This window comes from Physcomitrium patens, chromosome 1, assembly GCF_059467195.1.
Source record: "Physcomitrium patens ecotype Gransden chromosome 1, ASM5946719v1, whole genome shotgun sequence".
NCBI classification, from domain to species: domain Eukaryota; kingdom Viridiplantae; phylum Streptophyta; class Bryopsida; order Funariales; family Funariaceae; genus Physcomitrium; species Physcomitrium patens.
The window spans coordinates 25344366-25369626 of NC_143410.1; the positions used below are offsets into that span (position 1 = coordinate 25344366).

Below are 25261 nucleotides of genomic sequence, written 5' to 3' on the forward strand. Positions count from 1 at the left end.
TCTTTAATAAGGATGTCGAAGGTTGAACTGTAGGCATTGTTGGTGGTGTTGTACGTATTGGAGCTTTAAGTGCTTGTACTGTTTTCAGAATATTGCTCCTATCCTTCCTCCTTTCTCTTTTTGTAAGCAACCCCACCGCATCTTCAACGTTCTTCCACTTTGTTGTCAATCCTTCATCTTCTTCTTTGTCTTCAAGAAGAAGTTCTAATTTTCCTTGCAATTCTCCATCAGCAGCTTGAAGAAATAGATCAACTTTGTTCGGCTCCAATGTCAATTTTTCTACCTTCGACAATTGAGAGTACTGCCTCTCAAATTCCCTTAGTAGCTCTGTTGCTTGCAAATTCTTATTGGGCCGTTCAATCCATTCCAGAAACAGCTTCTTAGTAACGCGATCAGCATCTTCCAAGAAATATTCGTCTTTCAATGCATGTGAAAAAACCTCCCATGAATTCCCATAACGATCCGTAATCGATGTAATGTGGTCTCTTATCTCCTGTATCGTGGCAAGTCCAAATAGTGCAACCATTTTCTTCTCAGAAACCCGATTTAATTCCATTTCACGAACATAACATCTTAAATACCTTCAAATATTCCTTCCATCAAATTGATCAATTTTATTGACCACTGCTTGCAATGCTTTGGTTGCCAAAGCTTCCTTTTGATCATTGCTTTACTGCTGCTGCATTAAAAATGAAAAGGCTTGAAACATACTAGCAATAGATGGATCCATGTGCATACCTTGTCCTTGAGAAGAATCCCCACTAGAAACTCCTCCCAAAAATCCTTCAAAATTTTTATTTTTGTTTTCCATAAAATAAAGATAAAATCAACCAAAATCCAATACCTTCCACCTCAAGCTTTTACGTCGGGTTCACCACTTTTGTCTTATTATGTGCTTTCCTGCTCGAGAACGCGCTGGGCGTCTGGCTGTAGAAGGTAATATGAAGATTCGCCAATAGTCAAGCAGTCTATCAGTTTTTGACTGCTGGAATATAAACGACTACAAGAATACACCGTAAATCTATACAGATGCCCTTCGACTGCTTGTGGAAGTCCTTTTTGCCCCAGTCGGTAGGTCTCTAGACGTTACAGAGAACCCCGAACAACCCAATCTGCTAATCTCCGATACCGCTTTGTACTTATGATCTTGTATCTACTGACTGTCTTGTTAGATTAATCCCAATAAATTTCATTCACTCCGCATACTCAATCCTATAGACACCCTTTTAATTCTTCAATCACAAACGTAACTCGATTTCACAAAACAGTCAAGAGTAATCAAACCCACTTCATTAAAAAATCCCGATTCACCATTACAACACTGACTTCAGCAACAATTGCCTCAGTCTTCCCAAAACCCTATGAAGAAGAAAAATCCAATTCTCCGTCTTTTCTTCCCCGATCCGAAGCATGAAGCTCCTCTCCAATTCCCTTGATCTTTAAAAAAACCTCCCCAAAAACTTCTTCTCCCCCTAACCTTATCCTCTGAATTTCTTCAATCTTCCGTCTTGGATCCGGAATTGGCTCCCACCGTCAGAGCTTAGATCCGAAATTGGCTCCTGCCGTCAGAGCTTTCTCCTCCGTTTTTACCTTTAAGAGATCCATTTACCGAAAACAACGTTCCCTGAAACGGCACAGAGAATAGGACAGCCTGAAACAGAATCGAAACCCCGTACTCGGGTCCACATTGAGTCGCCCGACCAATTCAGGTCTCATATTGGGTAAGATGCCCATAGTAAGACCTAGATTTTCCAGTAATTAGACTGCATTGGATTGCTCGGCCAACTCAGGTCTCATATTGGGTAAGATGCGCATAGTAAGACCTGGATTTTCTTGTAACTGGATCAAATTGGTCCTTCGCGTCAGACTGGCTGAGGCCCGTAGTAAGACCTGGATTATCCTGTAATTAGACTGCATTGGGTTGCCCGACCAATGCAGGTCTCATATTGGGTAAGAGGACCCAAATTGGATTCTTGAAATTGGATCCAATTGGCTCTTCGAACCAGGTTCACCTGTCCTGTGAATTGGTCCTTTCTCTTCTTGCTGACTCCCGTTATTTGAATCAAATGGAGTATTTCAGTATGTCCCAGCTGACTGTATCGGGGTGACTGAACCTGGCCACTCAGTATTTGCACTGGAGTTGGTCGTTGCTCCTCATATTTGAGGTAACTGAACATTAATAAAAGTCCCCTTTCTTTATATTTTCACGGTATACTCATGTTACAATATGACAACGTTATCGCAAAGAACTGCAGAGATTGAAGGAGTCGTGGCAAGGCTTCATAATGATGGAGCATCTGAGATGGCACAATCTAGGTTGTACCAGCCTCAAACTTCTGGACTTGGAGAAGAAACTTTGCCTCAGGTTCGACAAGCACCGCTCGTTCTACAACATAAGGAGCCCCGAGTTAGCCTTCCGGACAAGTTCGATGGTATGCATTCCAAGTTTTGAGGATTCATCAACCAAATCAAGTTGATAACAGTTTTACAGCCTGGACGCTATCCAACGGAGGAGTCACGTGTTGGGCTTGTTGGAACCTTACTTACAGGACAAGCTCTATCATGGTTTGCTCCTATGTTTGAGAAACGATCGTCCATACTAAACAACTTTGAAATCTTTTTGGAGGCGTTTGAGGAAGCATTTGGTGAACACGACAAGATTCGATGGGCTACAACAAATATCCGGTCACTATGACAAGGGATGCACTCTACATCAATCTATGCATCGGACTTCAGGCAATTAGCATGCGACATCAACTGCGATGAAGAAGCGTTGATGAGTCAATTCTATTGGGGTTTAAGGAACGATGTGAAGGATTTGCTGTTAACTCTTCTTGATCCGCAAATGCTCAACGAAGCTATTAGCCAAGCTGTGAAATGCGATAACCGCCTATTCCAACGCCACTAAGATCAACGTTCAAGACAACATACGGTTCGCCATGCCCCAATTATGTCGGCAAGCAGCATGAATTCACATTAAGAAGTAGAAGACATGCAAATTGATGCGATACGTATCAAATCTCTTACTCTAGAAGAAAAAAAGTGGCGTATGGAGGAAGGTCTATGCTTGTATTGCGGTGAAGAAGGCCACAAAGTTAGAAACTGTCCCAAGAAGCAAAATCGACGTATTGTCAAGACTAGGGGCACATTTATTCAAGAAAATGAGGATGCCCAGCCACAATAGGAACCGTGCGATTGGACAGTGAAATATCGCAACAACATCAAGGTTCCTTTCTTTCTGCTCAACGTGCCCTTTGTTTTATAAGCCCTTTGCTTATTGGCCCTCACAAACTGAGAACCTTAGCATTATTAGATTCAAGAGTATCTGCTTGTTTTTTAGACAAAGAATTTGCGAAGCATCATAAGATCCCTTTAGTACAAAAATCCAAACCTATTCACGTTGAGGTCATAGATGGGCGACCTTTATTGTCTAGTAGTGTCACCTATGAATCAGAACCTATAGAAGTGACGTTTAAGGGCCATAGTAGTCATATTATTTTCAATATTATTAGAACTCCATCAAATCCTGTTATTCTTGGTCTTTCCAGGTTAAAAAAGCATAACCCATCTATAGATTGGAAGTTGCGGAAGATGACCTTTCCCACAAAACCACCTAAGAGCAAGCCTAGTAGAAAACCCCAAATAGAAAAATCCTTATTTATTGGAGCAAGAGCATTTATAAGATTGTCCAAGGAAGGTACACCATTTGTCATTTATGCGGCTCCAACTACCGGGGAGAAGATCTCGACAACAAGTATATCGGAGCAATATAAGGATTTTAAAGACGTGTTTCAAAAGAAAAATGCTGACATGCTACAGGAACACAGACCATATGATTGCGCCATAGACTTACAGAAAGGAGCACAACCGCCTTTTGGCCCAATCTTCAATCTATCGCAAATGGAGTTGGCAGAGTTGTGGAAGTACATCGACGAGGATCTATCTAAGAACTTCATCTGTCATTCAAAATCGTCAACTGGAGCATCCATCTTATTTGTGAAGAAGAAAGATGGCTCATTGCAGATGTGCATGGACTATCGAGGCCTCAACAAGGTAACAAAAAAGAATCGTTACCCGTTATCCTTGATTTCTGGTCTCTTACAACAACTTGGATATGCAAGGATCTTTACAAAAATTGATCTAAGGGGAGCTTACAACCTCGTACGAATCAAGGAAGGAGATGAGTGGAAGACAACGTTCCGTATAAGGAATGGCCATTTTGAGTATAATGTCATGCCCTTTGGTCTTACCAATGCTCCAACGGTCTTTCAACATATGATGAATGATATTTTTCGAGAGTACCTTGACGATTTTGTTGTCATCTATTTGGATGATATTCTAATATTCTCCAAAAATGAGGAAGAGCATGAAAAGCACATTCGTTTGGTCTTGGAGAAACTACGCGAGCGAGGACTATATGTCAAGTTGGAGAAGTGTTTATTTCACCAAATAGAGATGGAATTTATGGGATTCATTGCGACTACGAAAGGATTGAAGATGGACCCCAAGAATGTGGAAGCAATCGTGTCTTGGGAGGTTCCAAAGACGGTGGGAGACGTACAATGTTTTCTTGGCTTTGTCAACTTCTATAAGATCTTCATCAAGAATTACTCTCAAATTGCTGCTCCTCTCACTCGGTTGACATGCAAGCATAAGCTGGAATGGGGACCTTTAGCAGAGAAGGCATTTGAAGACCTGAAGACCGCATTTACTACGGCTCCAATCTTGGTACATCCAGACTTTACAAAGGCCTTTTATTTAGAAACTGATGCTTCGGATTTTACTTAGGGAGCTGTACTTTTATAAATAGGAGAAGACAAGAAGCTCCATTTGGTTGAATTCTATTCTCAAAAGTTCTCTGCTGCTGAAATCAATTATGAGATCTACGATAAGAAACTTCTTGCTATAGTGGATTCTTTCCAAGAATGGCGTCACTTTCTTGAAGGAGCTACACACCTAGTGACCGTATATACATATCACAAGAATTTGGAGTATTTCATGTCAGCTCGAGTTCTAAATCGACGTCAAGCTCGGTAGAGTATGTTGCTATCTAGGTTCGATTTTGTTATCACTTATCGATCTGGAAAGCAGCAAGGACTATCTGATGCCTTATCGAAGAGATCGTATCTTGTACCAAAGGCTGGAGAAGTAGCGTTTGATCAACAATGTATGACGTTATTGAAGCCAGAGCATTTTCGGCTCTGCGCTACTATTGTGCCAATTGATGCTGACTTCTTGAATCAGGTATGTGCCGCGACCATTAAAGATTCAGTAGCCATTGATATCAAGCAGCGTGTGAATGACGACAAATTCAATGTGGAGGGAGATCTTTTATACTTTGAGGAGCGGTTGTATATTCCAAAAGGACCAACACGACTCCGAGTTTTTCAATCTCGCCACGATTTTCCAACTACGAGACATTTTGGATTCAATAAGACCTTGGAGCTTATTTCTCGAGATTTTTGGTGGCCCCAAATGTAGAAGGATGTAAAAGATTTTGTCCTCTCCTGCGACATCTATTCAAGATCGAAGAATCCTCGGCATCGCCCTTATGGACTCCTACAACCATTGCTGATTCCTGTCACGGACACAAAATACAGACTTGAAATCTAACAAGAAGTTCAAGAAGAAGTGGCAGAACTAGATTAAACAGATGAGTACAAGAACAACACCAGAAAGGTGAGCTAGAACTCCAAGAGATGTGTTGTCGAGACTGAAGAACTCTTCAGCCTCGATCCCTATATATATTCCTACTTAAGAAGCTTCTCGAGCTACTTCTATTAACTAGAAAGCTTTTAGAAGGTTCCAGAGGCTTCCTTTCTAGAAGGTTCTAGAAACTTCTCGAGCTACTTCTATTAACTAGGAAGCTTCTAGAAAGTTCCAGGGGATTCCTTTCTAGAAGCTTCTAGAAACTTCTCTTCTAGAAGGTTCCAGAGACTTCCTTTCTAGAAGCTTCTAGAAACTTCTCTCTAAAAGGTTCCAAAGGCTTCTCTTCTAGAAGGTTCCAGAGGCTTGTTTTCTAGAAGGTTCTAGAAACTTCACTCTAGAAAGTTCTAAGGAATATATCCCTAATATCACCCCCTCCTTTAGCTTCGAGGTCTCTGAGAAGCAATGTTGTTGATCAGTACCAATGCAAGAAAGTGAAGATCTGTCGCATAACTTCTGCTATGAACTCCAACTGTTGTTCACGAGGCAAGTGGTTCATCGATCCTTGAAGCCAACGGTAGTGGCCCACGCCTTCGACTTCTGACCAAGCATGAACTTCCGTGTCCTCATTGTGAAATTGTCCTGCAAACACGCCTTCTGGTTGACCATCGTAAGCAGGCTCGATCTCAAATATGATCACCAGTGATCGGTTACTCGGTATCCTCCGTCGTCGTCATGGTACATGTAGTTCTTCATCTCAGGGTTGCTTTTGTGAGCTACTCGGTTGCGATACTCTGACTGGCATAGTATCTATCTCTTGGCTATCCATATCAAAAGACCAAACTACGATCTATCTTGGAGAAAATAACTACATCAACTATGAATTTTGCTGGTGCTCTCCCCTTTTCTTATATTGTTGGGAGAACAAGCTTCAGAAAGAAGCTATCATCGAATTGATTTAGGTTTATCGGGATGTCGTTGATGAAACTCCTGTACCTTTGTGGCGCATTCGTAAGATTTTCAACTGGCTCCCATGTTTGCTCATTAATGTCATAGCCGCACCAATGAACAAGATATTCTAACTTTTTCCACCTTCGCCGTGAATCCAATACCTTTTCAACCTCGTATTCTTCGTGGTTCTCGATTTCAATACTAGGTGGCGGACATTGCACTCTTCCAGGAAAAGATGACTCTCGATAAGGTTCCAACAGAGAAACATGAAAGATTGGATGTACCTTCATAGAAGCCGGTAACTCCAGTCGGTATGCCATTGGATTAATTTGCTTCTGGATGATAAATGGTTCCAATCTTCGATAGTCCAACTTATCACATGGTCGCTTAGTCTTGATATTTCGTTGAAGAAACCAGGCTTTGTCTCCAACTTTGAAAGTAGGTGTTGGATTCTGAAATCTATCTGCAGACGTCTTATAGGATTCTTGAGCGGATTGTAATTGAAGCTTCAACATAGTTTGAAGCTCTGATAGTTGCTTCGCAAATCCTTCAGCTGCTGGATTATTATTTGTTGACGGACTCAATAAATCAAGCTTCGGATGATACCCATAGTTGGAAAAGAATGGTGTTTGTTGAGTCGACGCATGGAGGGTGTTGTTATATGCAAACTCGGCTAGCGGTAGATATGCAGTCCAATCGTCTTGCTGATAGTTGATGCTGCATCGTAAGTATTGTTCCAAGACTTGGTTCACCCGTTCCGTTTGGCCATCAGTTTGAGGATGAAAAGCTGAAGAAAGCTTGATATCCACCTTCAATATCCCAAAGAGAGATCTCCAAAACTTTGACACAAACTGGGTACCTCGATCTGATATAATATCATCTGGTAGTCCATGATATCCATACACATTATCGAGAAAGAGTCTTGCTGTGACTTCACTAGACGATGTCTTCTTACAATGAACAAAGTGTGCTATCTTCGTAAGCCGATCTACCACAACAAAGATGCTGTCAAATGAGTTTGATGATGGCAAGTCCGTGATGAAGTTCATAGAAATTGAAGACCATGGTCGACGTGGAATTGACAATGGCTGTAGAAGTCTATAAGGGCGATGCCGAGGATTCTTAGATCTTGAACAAATGTCACAAGAGAAGATAAAATCTTTCACATCCTTCTATATTTGGGGCCACCAAAAATCTCGGGAAATAAGCTCCAAGGTCTTGTTGAATCCAAAATGTCCCACAGCTGGAAAATCATGGCGAGATTGAAGAACTCGGAGTCGTGCTAGTCCTTTTGGAATGTACAATCGTTCTTCAAAGTATAAAAGATCTCCCTCTACCTTGAACTTGTCGTCATTGGTACGTTGCTTGATATAAATGGCTACTGAATCTTTAATGGTCATAGCACGTACCTGGTTTAGGAAGTCAGCATCAAATAATACAATAGTAGCACAAAGTTGAAATCTCTCTCGCTTCAATAACGTTGTACATTATTGATCAAACGCTACTTCTCCAGCCTTTGGTGCAAGATACGATCTCCTTGATAAAGCATCGGATAGTCCTTGCTGCCTTCCAGGTCGATAAGTGATAACAAAATCGAATCTAGATAGCGACATATTCCACCGAGCTTGACGCCGATTTAAAACTCGAGCCGTCATGAAATACTCCAAATTCTTGTGATCCGTATATACGGTTATTGGATGTGCAGCTCCTTCAAGAAAGTGACGCCATTCTTCGAAAGAATCCACTATAGCAAGAAGTTCCTTATCGTGGATCTCATAATTGATTTCAGCAGCAGAGAACTTCCGAGAATAGAATGCAACGGGATGGAGCTTCTTATCTTCACTCATTTGTGAAAGCACAGCTCCCAAAGCAAAATCTGAAGCATCAGTTTCTAAATAGAAGGCCTTTGTAAAGTCTGGATGTACCAAAATTGGAGCTGTAGTAAATGCTGTCTTCAAATCTTGAAACGCCTTCTCCGCCAAAGGTCCCCATTCCAACTTATCCTTGCATGTTAATCGAGTGAGAGGAGCAGCAACTTGAGAATAATTCTTGATGAAGATCCGATAGAAGTTAGCAAAACCAAGAAAGCATTGTACGTCTCTAACCGTCTTCGGAACCTCCCAAGACATGATTGCTTCTACTTTCTTGGGGTCCATCTTCAAACCTTCTGTAGTCGCAATGAACTCCAAAAATTCCATCTCCGTCTGGTGAAATAAACACTTTTCTAATTTGGCATATAGTCCTTGCTTGCGTAGTTTCTCCAAGACCAAATGAACATGCTCCTCATGCTCTTCCTCGTTTTTAGAGAATATTAGAATATCGTCTAAGTAGATGACAACAAAATCGTCGAGGTGTTCTCGAAAGATGTCATTCATCATATGTTAGAAAATCGCTGGAGCATTGGTAAGACCAAAAGGCATGACATTATATTCGAAATGACCATACCTTGTACGGAATGTTGTCTTCCACTCATCTCCTTCCTTGATTCGTACGAGATTATAAGCTCCCCTTAGATCAATTTTTGTAAAGATCTTCGCATGTCCAAGTTATTCTAAGAGACTAGAAATCAAGGGTAATGGGTAACGATTTTTCTTTGTTACCTTGTTGAGGCCTCGATAGTCCACATACATCTGTAATGATCCATCTTTCTTCTTCACAAATAAGATGGGTGCTCCAGTTGATGATTTTGAATGACGAATGAAGTTCTTGGCTAGATTTTCGTCGATGTACTTTCGTAACTCTGCCAACTCCGTTTGCGATAGATTGTAGATTGGGCCAAAAGATGGTTGTGCTCCTTCTTGCAAGTCTATGGCACAATCATATGGTTGGTGTTCTGGTAGTATGTCGGCGTTCTTCTTTTGAAACGCGTCTTCAAAATCTTTATATTGCTCCTGTATACTTGCTGTTGAGATCTTCTCCTCGGTAGTTGAAGCCGCATAAATGACAAATGGAGTGCCTTCCTTAGATGATCTTATAAACGCTCTTGCTCCAATGAATAAGGATTTCTTTTTTCGAGGTTTTTTACTAGGTTTTTTCTTGGGTGGTTTTGTGGAAAAAGTCATCTTCCGCAACCTCCAATCTATCAATGGATTATGTTTTTTCAACCAAGAAAGACCAAGAATAATAGGATTTGATAGGGTTCTAATAATATTAAAAATAATATGACTACTATGGTCTTTAAACGTTACTTCTATAGGTTTTGATTCATGGGTGATGCTACCAGACAATAAAGGTCGCCCATCTATGACCTCAACATGAACAGGTTTTGATTTTTGTACTAAAGGGATCTTATGATGCTTTGCAAATTCTTCGTCTAAAAAACAAGCAGATGCTCCTGAGTCTAGTAGTGCTAAGGTTCTCAGTTTTTGAGGGCCGATAAACAGAGGGATTGTAAAACAAAGTGCAGGTTGGGCAGAAAGAAAGGAACCTGATTGTTGTTGGGATATTTCATTGTCCAGCCGCACGGTTCCTACTGTGGCTGGGTATCCTCATTTTCCTGAACAAATACTCCCCTAGTCTTGACTATGCCTCGATTTTACTTTTTGGGGCAGTTTCCGACTTTGTGGCCTTCTCCACCGCAATACAAGCATAAATTTTCCTCCATACGTCACTTTTTTTCTTCTATAGTAAGAGATTTGATACGTACCGAATCAATTTGCATGTCTTCCACCTCTGAATGCGAATTCACACCGCTTGCCGACATAGTTGGAGCATGGCGAATTGTATATTGTCTTGAGCGTTGGTCTTGGCGACGTTGGAATAGGCGATTATCGCACTTCACAGCTTGGCTAATGGCTTCATTGAGCGTTCGTGGATTAGGATGAGTTAACAACAAATCCTTCATATCATCTCTTAAACCCCAATAGAATTGACTCATCAACGCTTCTTCATCCCAATTGATGTCGCATACTAATTACTTGAAATTCGAAGCATAGATTGATGTAGAACGCATCCCTTGTCGTAGCGACCGGATCTTTGTTGTAGCCCATCGAACCTTATCGTGTTCACCAAATGCTTCCGCAAATGCTTCCAAAAAGGTTTCGAAGTTGTTTAATACGGATGATCGTTTCTCAAACAAAAGAGCAAACCATGATAGAGCTTGTCCCGTAAGTAAGGTTCCAACAAGCCCAACACGTGATTCCTCCGTTGGATATCGTTCGGGCTATAAAACTGTTATCAACCTGATTTGATTGACAAATCCTCGAAACTTGGAACGTGTTCCATCAAACTTATCTGGAAGGCTAACTCGAGGCTCCTTATATTGTAGAACTAGTGGTTCTTGTCAAACCTGAGGTAAAGTTGTTTCTCCAAGTGCCGAAATTTGAGGCTCGTGTAGTTTAGATTGTGCTATCCCAGATACTCCATCATTATGAAGCCTTGCCACCACTCCTTCAATCTCTGTAGTTCTTTGTGGTAACGTAGCAAGGGCATTCATAATAGCATCTGACTTAGACTCCGAACTTTCTGTCATACTAATGTCTTGACCTCCGGCTATTCTAAAAGAAGGACAAAAATGACCCTATAAAAGGCAATATTGGTTTATAGGAGGGTAATCCACAACCTATAAAACGCCTTAAGAATTTCAAGAAGAGGGGTAATCCACTCTCTCCAAGAAGAATAAGACTCCAATATTGTAACAGAAGAAGTATCAGTTTAGAAAAGGGTAATCCGCAACCTCTAAAAAATGCTAGTATACCTTCAAGTAGAGGGATAATCCACACTCTACTAAGAAAGAACTAGCTCTGATATCTCAAGTTAGTGTAGTCTCGACAAACTGTCACGGACACAAAATACAGACTTAAAATCTAACAAGAAGTTCAAGAAGAAGTGGCAGAACTAGATTAAACAGATGAGTACAAGAACAACACCAGAAAGGTGAGCTAGAACTCCAAGAGATGTGTTGTCGAGACTGAAGAACTCTTCAGCCTCGATCCCTATATATACTCCTACTTAAGAAGCTTCTTGAGCTACTTCTATTAACTAGGAAGCTTTTAGAAGGTTCCAGAGGCTTCCTTTCTAGAAGGTTCTAGAAACTTCTCGAGCTACTTCTATTAACTAGGAAGCTTCTAGAAAGTTCCAGGGGATTCCTTTCTAGAAGCTTCTAGAAAGTTCCAGGGGATTCTTTTCTAGAAGCTTCTAGAAACTTCTCTTCTAGAAGGTTCCAGAGACTTCCTTTCTAGAAGCTTCTAGAAACTTCTCTCTAAAAGGTTCCAGAGGCTTCTCTTCTAGAAGGTTCCAAAGGCTTGTTTTCTAGAAGGTTCTAGAAACTTCTCTCTAGAAAGTTCTAAGGAATATGTTCCTAATAATTCCACATCGACCATGGTCTTCAGTTTCCATGGACTTTATCACGGACCTTCCATCATCGAACTCATTTGATAGCATCTTTGTCATAGTAGATCGGCTTAGAAAGATGGTGCACTTTGTTCCTTGCAAGAAGACATCGTCCAGTGAAGTCACAGCAAGGCTCTTTCTCAATAATGTGTAATCATATCATGGACTACCAGATGATATCGTATCAGATCGAGAAACCCAGTTCGTTTCAAATTTTTGGAGATCTCTCTTTGACATACTGAAGGTGGATATCAAGCTTTCTTTGGCTTTTCATCCTCAAACTGATAGCCAAACGGAATGGGTGAACCAAGTCTTGGAACAATACTTATGATGCAGCATCAACTATCAGTAAGACGATTGGACCACATATCTATTGCTAGCCGAGTTTGCATATAACAACACCCTCCATGCGTCGACTCAATACACACCATTCTTTTCCAACTATGGATATCATCGGAAGCTTGATTTATTGAGTCCGTCAACAAATAACAATCCAGCAGCTGAAGGATTTGCGAAACAACTATCAGAGCTTCAAAATACATTGAAGTTTCAATTACAATCCGCTCAAGAATCCTACAAGGCGTCTGCAGATAGATTTCGAAATCAAGCACCTACTTTCAAAATTGGAGATAAAGCATGGCCTCTACAACGGAATATCAAGACCAAGCGACCATGTGATAAGTTGGACTATCGATGATTGGAACCATTTATCATCTAGAAGCAAATCAATCCAGTGGCATACTGTCTGGAATTATCAGCTTCTATGAAGGTACATCCAGTCTTTCATGTTTCTCTGTTAGAGCCTTATCGAGAGTCGTCTTTTCCTACAAGAGTACAATGTCCGCCACCTAGTATTGAGATCGAGAACCATGAGGAATACAAGGTTGAAAAAGTATTGGATTCATGGCAAAGGTGGGGCAAGTTGGAGTATCTTGTTCATTGGTGCGGCTACGACATTAATGAGCGAACGTGGGAGCCAACTGGAAATCTCGCCAATGCGTCGTAAAACGTACGGGAATTTCATTAACAACATCCTGATAAACCTAAGTCGGTTCGACGATAGCTTCCTTCTCAAGCTTGCTCTCCCAAGAATATAAGAAAGGGAGATAGCACCACCAAAATTCATAGTTGATGTAGTTATTTTCTCCAAGATAAAATAGAATTTTTTCAGTAGTCATAGTTTGGTCTTCTGATACGGATACCCAAGAGATAGATACTATGCCAGTCAGATTATCTCAATCGACTAGCTCACGAAGGCGACCCCAAGATGAAGAACCTTCGACACGACGACGACGACGGAGGATACCGAGTAACTGATCACTGGTGATTGTATTTGAGTCTGGGCCTACTTACAATGGTCAACCAGAAGGAGTATTTGCAGGACAATTTTACAATGATGACATGGAAGTTCATGCTTGGTCAGAAGTTGAAGGAGTGGGCCACTACCATTGGCTTCAAGGGCCGATGAATCACTTACCTCGTGAACAACAGTTGGAGTTCATAGCAGACGTTATGCGACAGATCTTCATTTTCTTATGTTGGTACTGATTAACAACAACATTGCTTCACTGAGACCTCGAAGCTAAAGGAGGGGGTGATGTTAGGGACATAATCCTTAGAACCTTCTAGAGACAAGTTTCTAGAACCTTCTAGAAGCAAGTCTCTGGAACCTTCTAAAAGCTTCTTAGTTAGTAGAAGATGTTAGGGACATAGTCCTTAGAACCTTCTAGAGGTAAGTTTCTAGAACCTTCTAGAAGCAAGTCTCTAGAACCTTCTAGAAGCTTCGTAGTTGGTAGAAGTTGCTTGAGAAGCTTCCTAAATAGAAGTATATATTAGAATCGAGGCTTAAGAGTTCTTCAGTCTCGACAACACATTTCTTGGAGCTCTAGCTCACCTCTCTGGTGTTGTTCTCATCTGATTAATCTAGTTCTTCCCAGTTCTTCTTGAACTTCTTGTTAGATCTCGAGTCAGTATTTTTGTATCCGTGATAATCTTTTGGCAATAGCCATTCCGGTTTCTCTTTCAATATATATACTTGTTTATATATATTTTGTTAACTCTCTTTGAGTGAAGGTTCACCTGTCTAAATTATTTTTTCATCGAGTTCTTGTCCTTGACAGATTGACAAGAGTACACCTACAATATCAGAGCTTTGTCTAATCTTGATTAAGAGTGGATTACCCCTTTTTCTTGATAAGATATAAGCATATTAGAAGTTGCGGATTACCCTCTTCTAAACTGATATTGTCCTTAATATTTTCTTTGTTCTCAAGTCCTCTCTTCTATTTGTCTTGAGCAATATTAGACATCTTCTCTCTTCTAAGTGTTATCATGGCAGAACTTGTTGAAATGAAGAGTGCAATAGCACAAATGCAAGAGCAATTGAGGGAGTTAATGCTTGCAATGCATCAACTCAATTTACCACCACAAGGAGCAACAAGATTGACATGAAGTGAAGATATAGAAATGGTTGGAGCTGCTCCAACATTTGCACCAAACCATGTCCTTTCTCCTATGGTGGAACGCCCTTCAAATGTTAGAGAGCCAAGAATTTCATACGCCATTCTAAATCTCCGGTAAGAGCTCCAATTCTATTTGTAAAGAAAAAAGATGGATCATTGCGGGTGTGTGTTGATTATCGAGGACTCAACAAGATTACCATCAAGAACAGGTATCCACTACCTTTAATATCTGGACTTCTTGATCAGCTGAATCAAGCTAAGATCTATACAAAAATAGATCTTCGGGGAGCATACAATCTAGTATGCATCAAAGAAGGAGATGAATGGAAGACTGTGTTTCGAACTAAGTATGGACATTTTGAATACAATGTCATGCCTTTTGGACTTACAAATGCACCAATAGCTTTTCAACATCTAATGAATGATGTTTTTCGAGAGTTTTTGGACGATTTTGTGGTCTATTATCTAGATGACATCTTGATCTATTCTAAGAATCTAGAAGAACATGAACTTCATGTTCGTCGTGTGTTACAAAAATTAAGAGATGTAGGACTCTATGCCAAGATAGAAAAGTACGTATTCCACACTACTCAAGTCGATTTCTTAGGTTACATCATTTCAAATGATGGACTTATGATGGATCCTAAGAAAGTTCAAACTATTATAGACTGGAAGATCCCAAAAATGGTAAGAGATGTCCAATGTTTTTTGAAATTTGCCAACTACTATTGGATCTTCATCAAAGACTTTACTTGAGTTGCAGCTCCACTTACACGTTTGACTTGTAAAGACAAACTCCAATGGAATCAAGAAGCGGAAGTTGCTTTTGAAACTTTGAAGACAGCATTTGTTTCTGCACCAATCTTGTATCCTGTTGATTTTTTCAAAGCATTCTTTATGGAAACAGATCCATCGGACTTTGCTCTGGGTGCGATTTTATCACAAATGGGAACAGATGACAAACTTCATCTAGTAGCCTTTCATTCAAGAAAATTCTCAACAGCAAAAATCAATTATGAAATCCACGACAAAGAACTTCTTGCAATTGTGGATTCTTTTCAAGAATGGTGTCATTATCTAGAAGGCACTTTCAGTCCAGTCACCGTATATACGAATCACAAGAACCTCAAATATTTTATGTCAGCACGCGTATTAAATCGTCGCCAAGCTCGTTGGAGCATGTCTTTATCAAGATTCGAGTTCATCATCACTTATCGGCGAGGAAAACAACAAGGTTTGTTTGATGCCTTGTCTAGACGTTCTTATCTTGCACCAAAAGAAGGAGATGCAGCTTTTGAACAACAAAGAACGGTTCTCTTGAAGCCACAGCAATTTCATCTTCGAGCAATAAAATCAACATTGATTGTTGATTTAATTTTTTTTATGCAAGTCCAGTTAAATATGTCTTCAGACCCTCTTGTTCATGATATCAAGAATAATTCTTTTAAATCTCATGATCCCTCTAAATTTGAATTCAAGAACAACCTACTCTATTTCAAAGGACGCCTATATCTTCCAGAAGGAGAAGCACGTTTACGTATTCTTCAAGCTCGTCACGACTTCCCAGCAGCATGACATTTTGGATATAATAAGACTTTGGAGCTGATATCTAGGGATTTTTGGTGGCCTCAAATGTGGAAGACAGTTAAAGATTTTGTACAATCATGTGATGTTTGCTCAAGATCGAAAACTCCTCGTCATCGACCTTTTGGACTTCTTCAGCCATTACCCATTCCAGAACAACCATGGTCTTCTATTTCTATGGACTTAATCACAGATCTTCCAATCTCAGGTTCTTATGACTCTATATTCGTGATAGTAGATCGTTTTACCAAGATGGCATATTTTGTACCATGTACAAAATCTATCACAGGTGAAGAAATAGCTAAGTTCTTTCTTAACAATATCTATCGCTATCATGGATTACTCAAGGATATTATATCAGATAGGAGAACTCAATTTGTATCAAGATTTTGGCGGACTCTTTTCAAGATTCTTAAAGTGGATATAAAACTATCTTTGGCATTCCATCCTCAAACTGATGGACAAATGGAGAGTGTTAATCAAGTTTTGGAGCAATATTTAAGATGTACCATTAATTACCAACAAGATGATTGGACAACTCTTTTGCCATTGGCAGAGTTTGCTTACAATAACACGATACATTCTTCTACAAAACAAACACCTTTCTTTGTTAATTATGGTTATCATCCACGACTTGATACTTTTGACTTTTCAAAAGTTGATAATCCTGCTGCGAAAGATTTGGCAATTCATTTATCAAAGCTACATGCAACGATGAAGGTGCAGTTAAAAGAGGCTCAAGAACAACAAAAGATCAATGCGAATGTCTATCGAAAGGAACAACCATCATTCGTCTTAGGTGATAAGGTATGGCTACTTCGTCGCAATATCAAGATCACTCGTCCTTGTGACAAGTTGGACTATCAAAGGTTGGAACTATTTTCTATTTCTGCACAAATCAATCTAGTTGCATATCGTTTACATCTATTGGAGTCAATAAAAATCCATCCAATATTCCACGTGTCTCTTCTTGAACCATACAAGACAGTGGACATACCAAGAAGACGACAAGCTCTACCTCCTTCTATAGAAGTGGACAATAATGAAGAATTTGAAGTAGAAGAAGTCTCAGATTCAAGGCGGCGTCGAAATAAATTAGAATATCTTGTCCATTGGCACGGATATGGTATTAGTGAATGCACATGGGAGCCAAAAAAGAATCTTGCAAATGCAGCAAAGGCGGTGGAGGCTTTTCATCGACGACATCCATCAAAATCAAGATGAAAACCTTCTTCACAAAAGAAACAACATCTAGGCAAGATAACATTCTACTTTCAATTATTGTTCGTAGCTTCTTTGTAGTAGTGACGCTTAGGAGATGGAGAACCAACAACTAGCAGATTCGACTTAAGAGCCTTCATTTGCTGACCTGTCGGACAAGATATTACGATTGTCACAACCTTCAAGACGATGCAATCAAGATGAAGATCTTCAAGAACGACATGTTCTTCCTCGAATAGATGGCGAGATACAACGCGTTTGGTATCACAATTTGGGAAGGGACTCTCGATGTTTGGTGATTGTGTTAGAGGTAGGAACAACTCCTGATGGTGTTCCAAATATTCTATTCGAAGGAACTTATGAAGGCCTCAATAATGATCAAATAACTGGGTGGTCTTCCCGCCCTGATATGGGACACTATCAATGGTTGAGAGGCCCTATCAATCATCTTCGAAGAGAACAAAGATCAGAGTATGTGGCGAATATAATTTGTCGCATCATAGATTTCTTCAACATATGATGACCGCTCTTCGTGGAACTCGTTCCTAAAATGGGGGGATAATATCACCGATATAATCATGTAAGCTAGTAATTATATATACAAATAGGTAGAAGTAAATAAAAGTAAGTAAAAGTAAGTTAATTCTATAGTATTTAATATGGAAGCTTCTTAGAAGCTTCATAGATGATGCTTTGACTTCATAGGTGTCTTTAATTGACTTTTTGGATTAGAAACATGGTCAACAAGTTGGCCATGTGCTACACATGTTGTTAGCTTGAAGATCAAGCTAACTATGTGGCCCACACGTAGAAAAACTTACCTTGTAAGTCAAGGCATGTGTCCTACAAAGTCAACACATATTAGAGGTCCTGTAGAATGTCGCCACGTAGCCCCTAGTTAGATAGTATATATAGAGACCAGAGTAAAGGCTTCTTCACTCTTGTCAACTCTTTCCTTGCTTCTAGTCTAGTTTCAAGTGTCTCTAGTTTTCTTGTCTTTTGGCAATAGCCATTCCAGTTTCTCTTTCAATATATATACTTGTTAATATATATTTTGTTACCTCTCCTTGAGTGAAGGCTCACCTGTCTGAATTATTTTTTCATCGAGTTCTTGTCCTTGACACTTCCTATACTTTTGGTGATGTGTATTTTTAAGGCAGCTTCAAAACTTGAATATATATAAAAATAAATAAATAAATAAATAAATAAAATATGTGCTATCTTCAAATCTCAACAATGTATTGAATTCGTGATTTTAAAGAGAATTTTTTATTCAAGAAAGTTTAAGGTTTTTTAAAAAATTATATTCTTTTAAATAATTGTAGAATGATTTATATTTTTAATCGTTTGCAATGTTAAAATTTGGTCATAAAATACCAAAAATAATATATTTTTTTAACTATTCAAATATAGATTTGAACATGTTTTATAATTTAATATCAAAATTCTAATTATCTTTGATAATAACATATGTAATTTTATCTAAAGTTTTTGTACCACTTAATGTTATGTTTATTATTACTATTGTTGTTGTCAAATTATATTTTGATATTGTTTAAAATGCTTTCAAACATAAATAAATAAAAACATTAAAAGGTCTCTTATTATACAAATGAATATTATTAAAATCCTTAAAATATAATTATAGATTTATCACATTGTCGTATTGCATGAAGTTTGGCTTAAGAATGCACTAGACACCTGGCTGTGGAAGATAAAAAAAAATTGCAATAAGTCCTAACAACTCTAATAGATTCTTAAATAAATTATAATTAAAGATTAGCAAACATAATCAAACATCAATCAAATTCAATTAAAATTTCAAAGAAATTATATAAGAAACACAAAGAATTATTAGAGATCCTATAAAGAAATTATAAAGAAATTATATAGAAATCCAAAAAATATATATTAATATAGAAATCTTAATAAAATATTAAAATAAAAACCTTAATTAAATCCTAGTCAAAATCTAATCAAACCTTAATCAAACCTTAGTCAAACCTTAATCAAATCTTTATCAAATCTTAGTCAATTCCTAAATAAGCCTTAACCAAATCATAGATAAATTCTAGTCAAATCCTAGTCAAATCCTAATCAAATCTTAAATCCTAAATCCTAAAATTCTAATCAAATCCTAATCAAATCCTAAATAAATCCTAATAAAATCCTAAATAAATCTTAGTCAAAACTTAGACAAATCCTAAATAAGTCCTAATCAAACCCTATTCAAATTCTAATCAAATCCTAAACAAATTCCAACCAAATCCTAATCAAATCCTAAATAAATCTTAATCAAATCCTAAGTAAATCCTAACCAAATCCTAATCAAACCCTAGTCAAATCCTAAATAAACCCTAAATAAGTCCTAACCTAAACCGAATCCTAATCCTAACCAAACCTTAAATCAATCCAAAACCCTAATCCTAATCTTAATCCAAATCCTTAACCGAATTCCAATCAATCTCAAGTCATTCCTATAGCAAATTTAAACCTTAATAACTAATGAATAAACTATCGATTTTAACTAAAATTTAGCACACCTCTTAACAATTGAATTGAAAATAAGTATAAAAAAAAAATGAAAATGATTGGAATTACCAAATAGACAATAACCTCAAAACTATGGTCGGGTGTCTGCCAACCTCCTTCTCCAACCATGATGCCAATCTTCCAAAGCCAATTATTCCTAATTTAACTATTACTTTGCTTCCAAACTTTACACACTTGTTGGAAATCAAGCTGACTACTTCTATGAAAAAAAAATTACATCAACCAACAAATTGACAAATATCTAAGAAAACCTAAATGGTCCTTAAAACCCTGAATTCTAAGACCATAACCTACAAAAACCTTCATGCTTTTCAACCTAACCGTTCGATCAAATCCAAATTCATAGCATACATCAAGTACTACACCCACAAAGTCAAAAAAATTCACCCATAGATCTATTATTAAACTCTTGAAATTTCTCAAAACGTCAACCCTATTTTATTTTCCAAAAACCAAAGTCACTGAAAACAACATTGACTTTGCAAAGCTCTTACAAAGTCATCATCAAACCAAATCCCTCAAAATCAACATTTATAGAAACTCTATCAAGTCTCCTCTCCAATCCTATTCTCCAATCAACCAAAAGAATCCTAGAATTTTTGTTGAGGCTTGATTTTGTGCCTCGGGGTCTGATTTAGACCCTAGTTGGTTACCGGTCTTCTCCAGGTATCAATTTTTATTTTTTTTGAAGTAAATTCTGCTAAAACCAACTCTTCATTCCCTCTTATATATGCCTATATCTTTTATTTTTCTAATCTGTCTTATTTTGCCTTATTTATATCCCTACAAAGTAAGTAGAAGCTACTTTTCTAAAAAGTAGCATTACTACTAAAAGTTTTACTACCTTCCTATCTTTTATCCATATTTTTCTACCTTATCTTTTAACTTGGCTCTCCTATAATAAGATCCATATTATTATCTTTCACCATATATTTGTGTTATAACACAACAATCTAATAATATATATTAAATTAAATTATATATATATAGATATATATATATAAAATAAAGAATCCATTAAGAAATCAAACTTATTCAATTTGAAGAATTGATTTTAAAATTAATTAAAAGGGCATCAAATTTTTATTTTATATAAAATGGAGGTTATAATATTCAACACATTTTTATACAAAATTGCTGCATTTATGTGTTATCAAACATAAATAATAATAATAATAATAATAATTAATTAATTAAAAAAAGAAAATGTTTGACAAAGGCACTTGTCACCTATGGGTGGGAGCAAAGAATCTTTCTTAATAGTAGCATGATGCGTAACATCCACATCTTTTATATATTTGTCTTTTTGATAGATTAGTATATAACTTCTCCTGAAAAGAAAGAAGCCACAAGTTGGTAGTGGCTTAAAATGAGATGGCATCAATCCTCTGGAATACTCAATCCAAAAAAAATAAAACACAAAAACATAAAAATATATACATAGTTTCAATTAATGAACATGAAGGAAAAATAAAAATAAAAATAAAATACAATTGTTTGGTCATTTCAATGTGAATTTTAAAAACATGCAAAAACATGTGCCTAATAGATAATTACATGCCACCAAAGAATAAATGTGGTAAAAAGATTATTAGTTACTATTCAATATAGTTAGAAATTGATTGTGCTCATAGATTATATAATGTGTATATATAGGATATTGTTGATGTTGCCACAATTTTTTGCTATTGCCACCACAACTTACCATCTACCATACATGTATCTGCCACACATACAGTCTTTATGGATTTATATTTTAAAGTTCCACAAAGTAAATTGTGGTGTGCACCAAATTTAGGACAAATTATGGTGACAATAGCAAAAACTGCTGTGGCGATATCAATTACTTATACATCTATATGTGATTTCAATTGAAGCAAAGTGGACAAAGTCTCATTCTTCGTCATTACAGCTAATCAATTCTTATTTATCCACTTCGAATAAATAGGCTTCTACACACACAACTTGAAAAGAACTCCATTTTAAGTTGTATCAAAAGTATCACTTACAGCCATCAACTTCTGGGATCAATTCATTGATTTTCCAGGTGGCCTTTGATGTCATGCAAGTATGCTATCCCTTGGAATTGGTGCTTGCTGAACGTGCAGACATACTAATTCTGCTTTTAATCTAGACCTGCGACACTTCTTTGTTCATTAGCAGACTCAGCAAAGCCTCTCTACCCACTATTACTAAATTCTGCAATTAACATTTCTCACTCATAGTTGAAAGAAGTTGAGTGGCACATCGCTTGTAAACAGTCCAAGAAGAGACTGCAGCAACTTGAAAGTGGCGTTGAGCCAAGATGTCTACCGACACTCTAGGTCATGGTATCTTCGAGTGCCATGCTGCGAGTCCTAAAAAGGCTAGCGAAGGAACTAAAAGAAATGGAGGCTTGAATGGCAGTGTAAAAGAAATACAAATCAGAAAGCAACGTTTAAGTACTAAGCTTCTAGTCTCAAAAAGAGCTTCGGGAAGTAGAATAGTAAAAGGACTTAGGTGTGGCGAAGGGCACCGTGATAAATAAAAACTTCATTAAGATAAACCACACAGTACGTTGGGCATACTTTTCAAGCAAAAGTTTTACACGAAACGTATTACTCACAAGTACACTACTTGCATTAGCTCTAGGAAAGACAAGAAGTTGAGCTTGGGATTCATGCATTGCACTTCATTGATACTCATTTCAAAACTGTGTAGCTTGCGCCAGAATGCTGCAATGGCACCTACAAAGAACTTGCAGGGGATTTGCAATAGCTTTCGTTACCTAGTTCCTACTTGGCAGTTTCCTGCTTGGAGGCTTCTTCGAAAGACTCTCCTTCTACTAACTCCGGCACATCATCGTCTTCCTCCTCTGCAATTCCTCCGAGATTATCCTTTTTCTGGTACTGCTCAGCAAGCTTCTTCAATTGCGCTAAGTTCATCTTTTCAGGTCCTAGCTGATTAATGATACTGGGCAAGATATCTTGAAGCTTCTTCGTCTGAGAAGGTCCACTCACCACCCACGTGTTGGCAGCAATAGAGGCTTGCACTGCACACATATCAGTTGGGGCGGTTGATAAGCACACTCAAATGTCTGGTGTAAGGATGTACATCTGAAGCGAACTTTTATAATCTCTCCCAAGGTCACAAAAACCAGTCAAATTTCAAGGGAATGCATACCTTTGGGGTTAACGAAGTGGATGACGGATTCATCCTGGAAGATGTTAACCTCTTCAATTCCGGGAATGGTGTTCACTCCGAGTCGCTTCAAGGTGCTCTGCAACCTCTTGTCGTCAGTGGTGGTGGTCTTGTGAACAGCTTTCTTCTTCCTGTTCAGCCAATTGAAATTGACAAGGGTAGACCACATAGGGCACATGAGACTAGGGAAACTCCCAGAGCCTCACAAAGCAGTACAAAGTAGCAGACGAATCTTAGAGCTGAAAACTAATCTGAGACAAGACTAAGCGCGGTTCTTGGATGTGAATAAAAAAATGCACACCTAAGCACAAGAGTTTCATGGACCGGATCATAACGAAGGGCATAGTCATCACTCACCTCCTGACACTGCCCTTTCCACCAGTGCGAACTGCACTAGCCATCTTCATCAGCTTCTCCCTGTTCATCTGATATGCCATTCGTTCACAGTAATTCCACATCATGAATTAATACTTTGATCACGAGTATTCTTAATGAGTTTCCTCCAAATCGACGTCAAACGCTTCTAAGTAGACATAGGTTCATCGCATGCTATATCCTGGCTTCCGAACGTGCTGAGTGTCTTGAACGGAGAAACCCCCATAAAAACGCGCTCGTTGCAGTTTAACATTGCAGCAGTGAATGAACGATTAAAGGACTGCCCCAAAGATGCAAGGAGATTTCCACCTAGAAGTCGAAGCACACAGAAAGTTCGTAGCTCAATCGACAAAAACCAAATCGATTCACTCAGGAAAATAAGATCCCTCGTAAACCCCGTATATATATATATATATATATATATATATATATATATATATATATAATAAACCAGACAAATCTATAAAGAAACGGTGACAGAATTACGACCCATAGCAGCTCCACTACCAATTCCAAAACGCAGGGATACACCCGAAGACGAATTCCACAATTCTTCTACTCACTGAAATCCCCGTGGGTATAATCTGCACCTTTCATACAAAAAAAAAAAAAAAAAAGCCTTCACAGAAACAGAATGAAAAATTGACAGCGCCATTACGCTCCTCTAGGCATCACAAAAAAAACACCAGAGCTTCAAGTCTTCAAAAACAACAATTCAAGACTCAATATCCACCCAACCCCCAGACTTACCCATGCCCACACAAACCCTAAAATGGAACAACCTTCCAAACCCCAGAACTCCCAACTCCTGACGAAAAAATAATAATAATAATAATAATAACAAAAGAAAAAAAAAAAAAAAAAAAAAAAAAAAAAAAGGCGGAGCAGTAGCGACTCCACGAGTACGAAGGCATTAGCACACAGCACACGCACCTTGGAAAGCTGTTGAGGACCCGGGGGTGGGAGTGAAGATGAGCAGAGCTTGGATCTTCTCACGAGACTTACACGCACACTGAGTGGAAAGGGCTCATTCTAGGGTGAAGCTCGGGTCCTCACTGCCGCAACGGGGGACGCGGGTATCCATGCCCGCGGCAGCCCTTCTCCCCGCGTTCACCGTCCTTCTCGCGGTTACAGGATCAGTACTTCCATCCATCCGACGAGAACTGGCGTTCCGTTCCCTTTCATCAAATTCATTCCCACACATCCTTTGGTTTAAATTGCCAATCCATTGTATTTCACTAAAGTGTTTGCTTTTACGGAATTTTTTTTTGCAAACTGAAAATTAATCTTAAATTTTATGTTACTAATATTAGCATGTGCCCCTAATAAAATTTTATTGAGAAATTTACTGATAATTATTACTCTTAATACAAATCTTGAATTGAACTACTTTGGTTTTTTACATGAAGTATCATAAAAATTGTCTATATTATAATTTATTCTATATAATAATGAAGTATTTTAAAATAAGTTTAAGCACTTTATTTTTCATCCCAAATCAAATTTATCAAATTTTTCAATTAATATTTTTATATGTACATAGTTTTATTCTTTATTCTTGTATATTTATGTAGGGGAATGTTAGATATGCCCAAGTTTTTCCTAAATCAACCTACCCATCCAAAACACTATGAAAAAAATAAAAAATGAAAATAAAAATGAAATCTAGATTCATTTCTCTAGTATTGGATCTGCAACCAATAAAAATCAACCACATTCATCATGATTACCATATTCTTCATCAAAAATGGGTCTATTCGGTAAAAGCATGGATCTATTTAATATTCTCTTTTATCTATTTCTTTCTAAATATCTACATAAGTTTATAATATGGATTTTATTTTTACTTGAAACTAAGAATATAAATAAATTCTTTGTAACTTAATAATAAAAAATTAATATGTACATAACATTAACCATTTGAATATATGCATAAATTTTTATATGTTATTATTATT

The 25261-nt window shown here is 38.0% G+C and overlaps 1 protein-coding gene across 1 annotated transcript; it reads right to left on the minus strand.

The window, feature by feature from the left end:
* Nucleotides 1-22392: 22392 nt before the first annotated feature.
* LOC112296158 (nascent polypeptide-associated complex subunit beta) lies at nucleotides 22393-24316 on the minus strand. Its single transcript, XM_024500571.3, has 4 exons — nucleotides 24237-24316; nucleotides 23286-23353; nucleotides 22911-23059; nucleotides 22393-22779 (listed from the first exon to the last, which is right to left on the minus strand). Exons 2-4 carry the CDS (start codon nucleotides 23351-23353, stop codon nucleotides 22523-22525), a joined length of 474 nt encoding a protein of 157 aa, XP_024356339.1. The 5' UTR covers nucleotides 24237-24316; the 3' UTR covers nucleotides 22393-22522.
* Nucleotides 24317-25261: the final 945 nt, after the last annotated feature.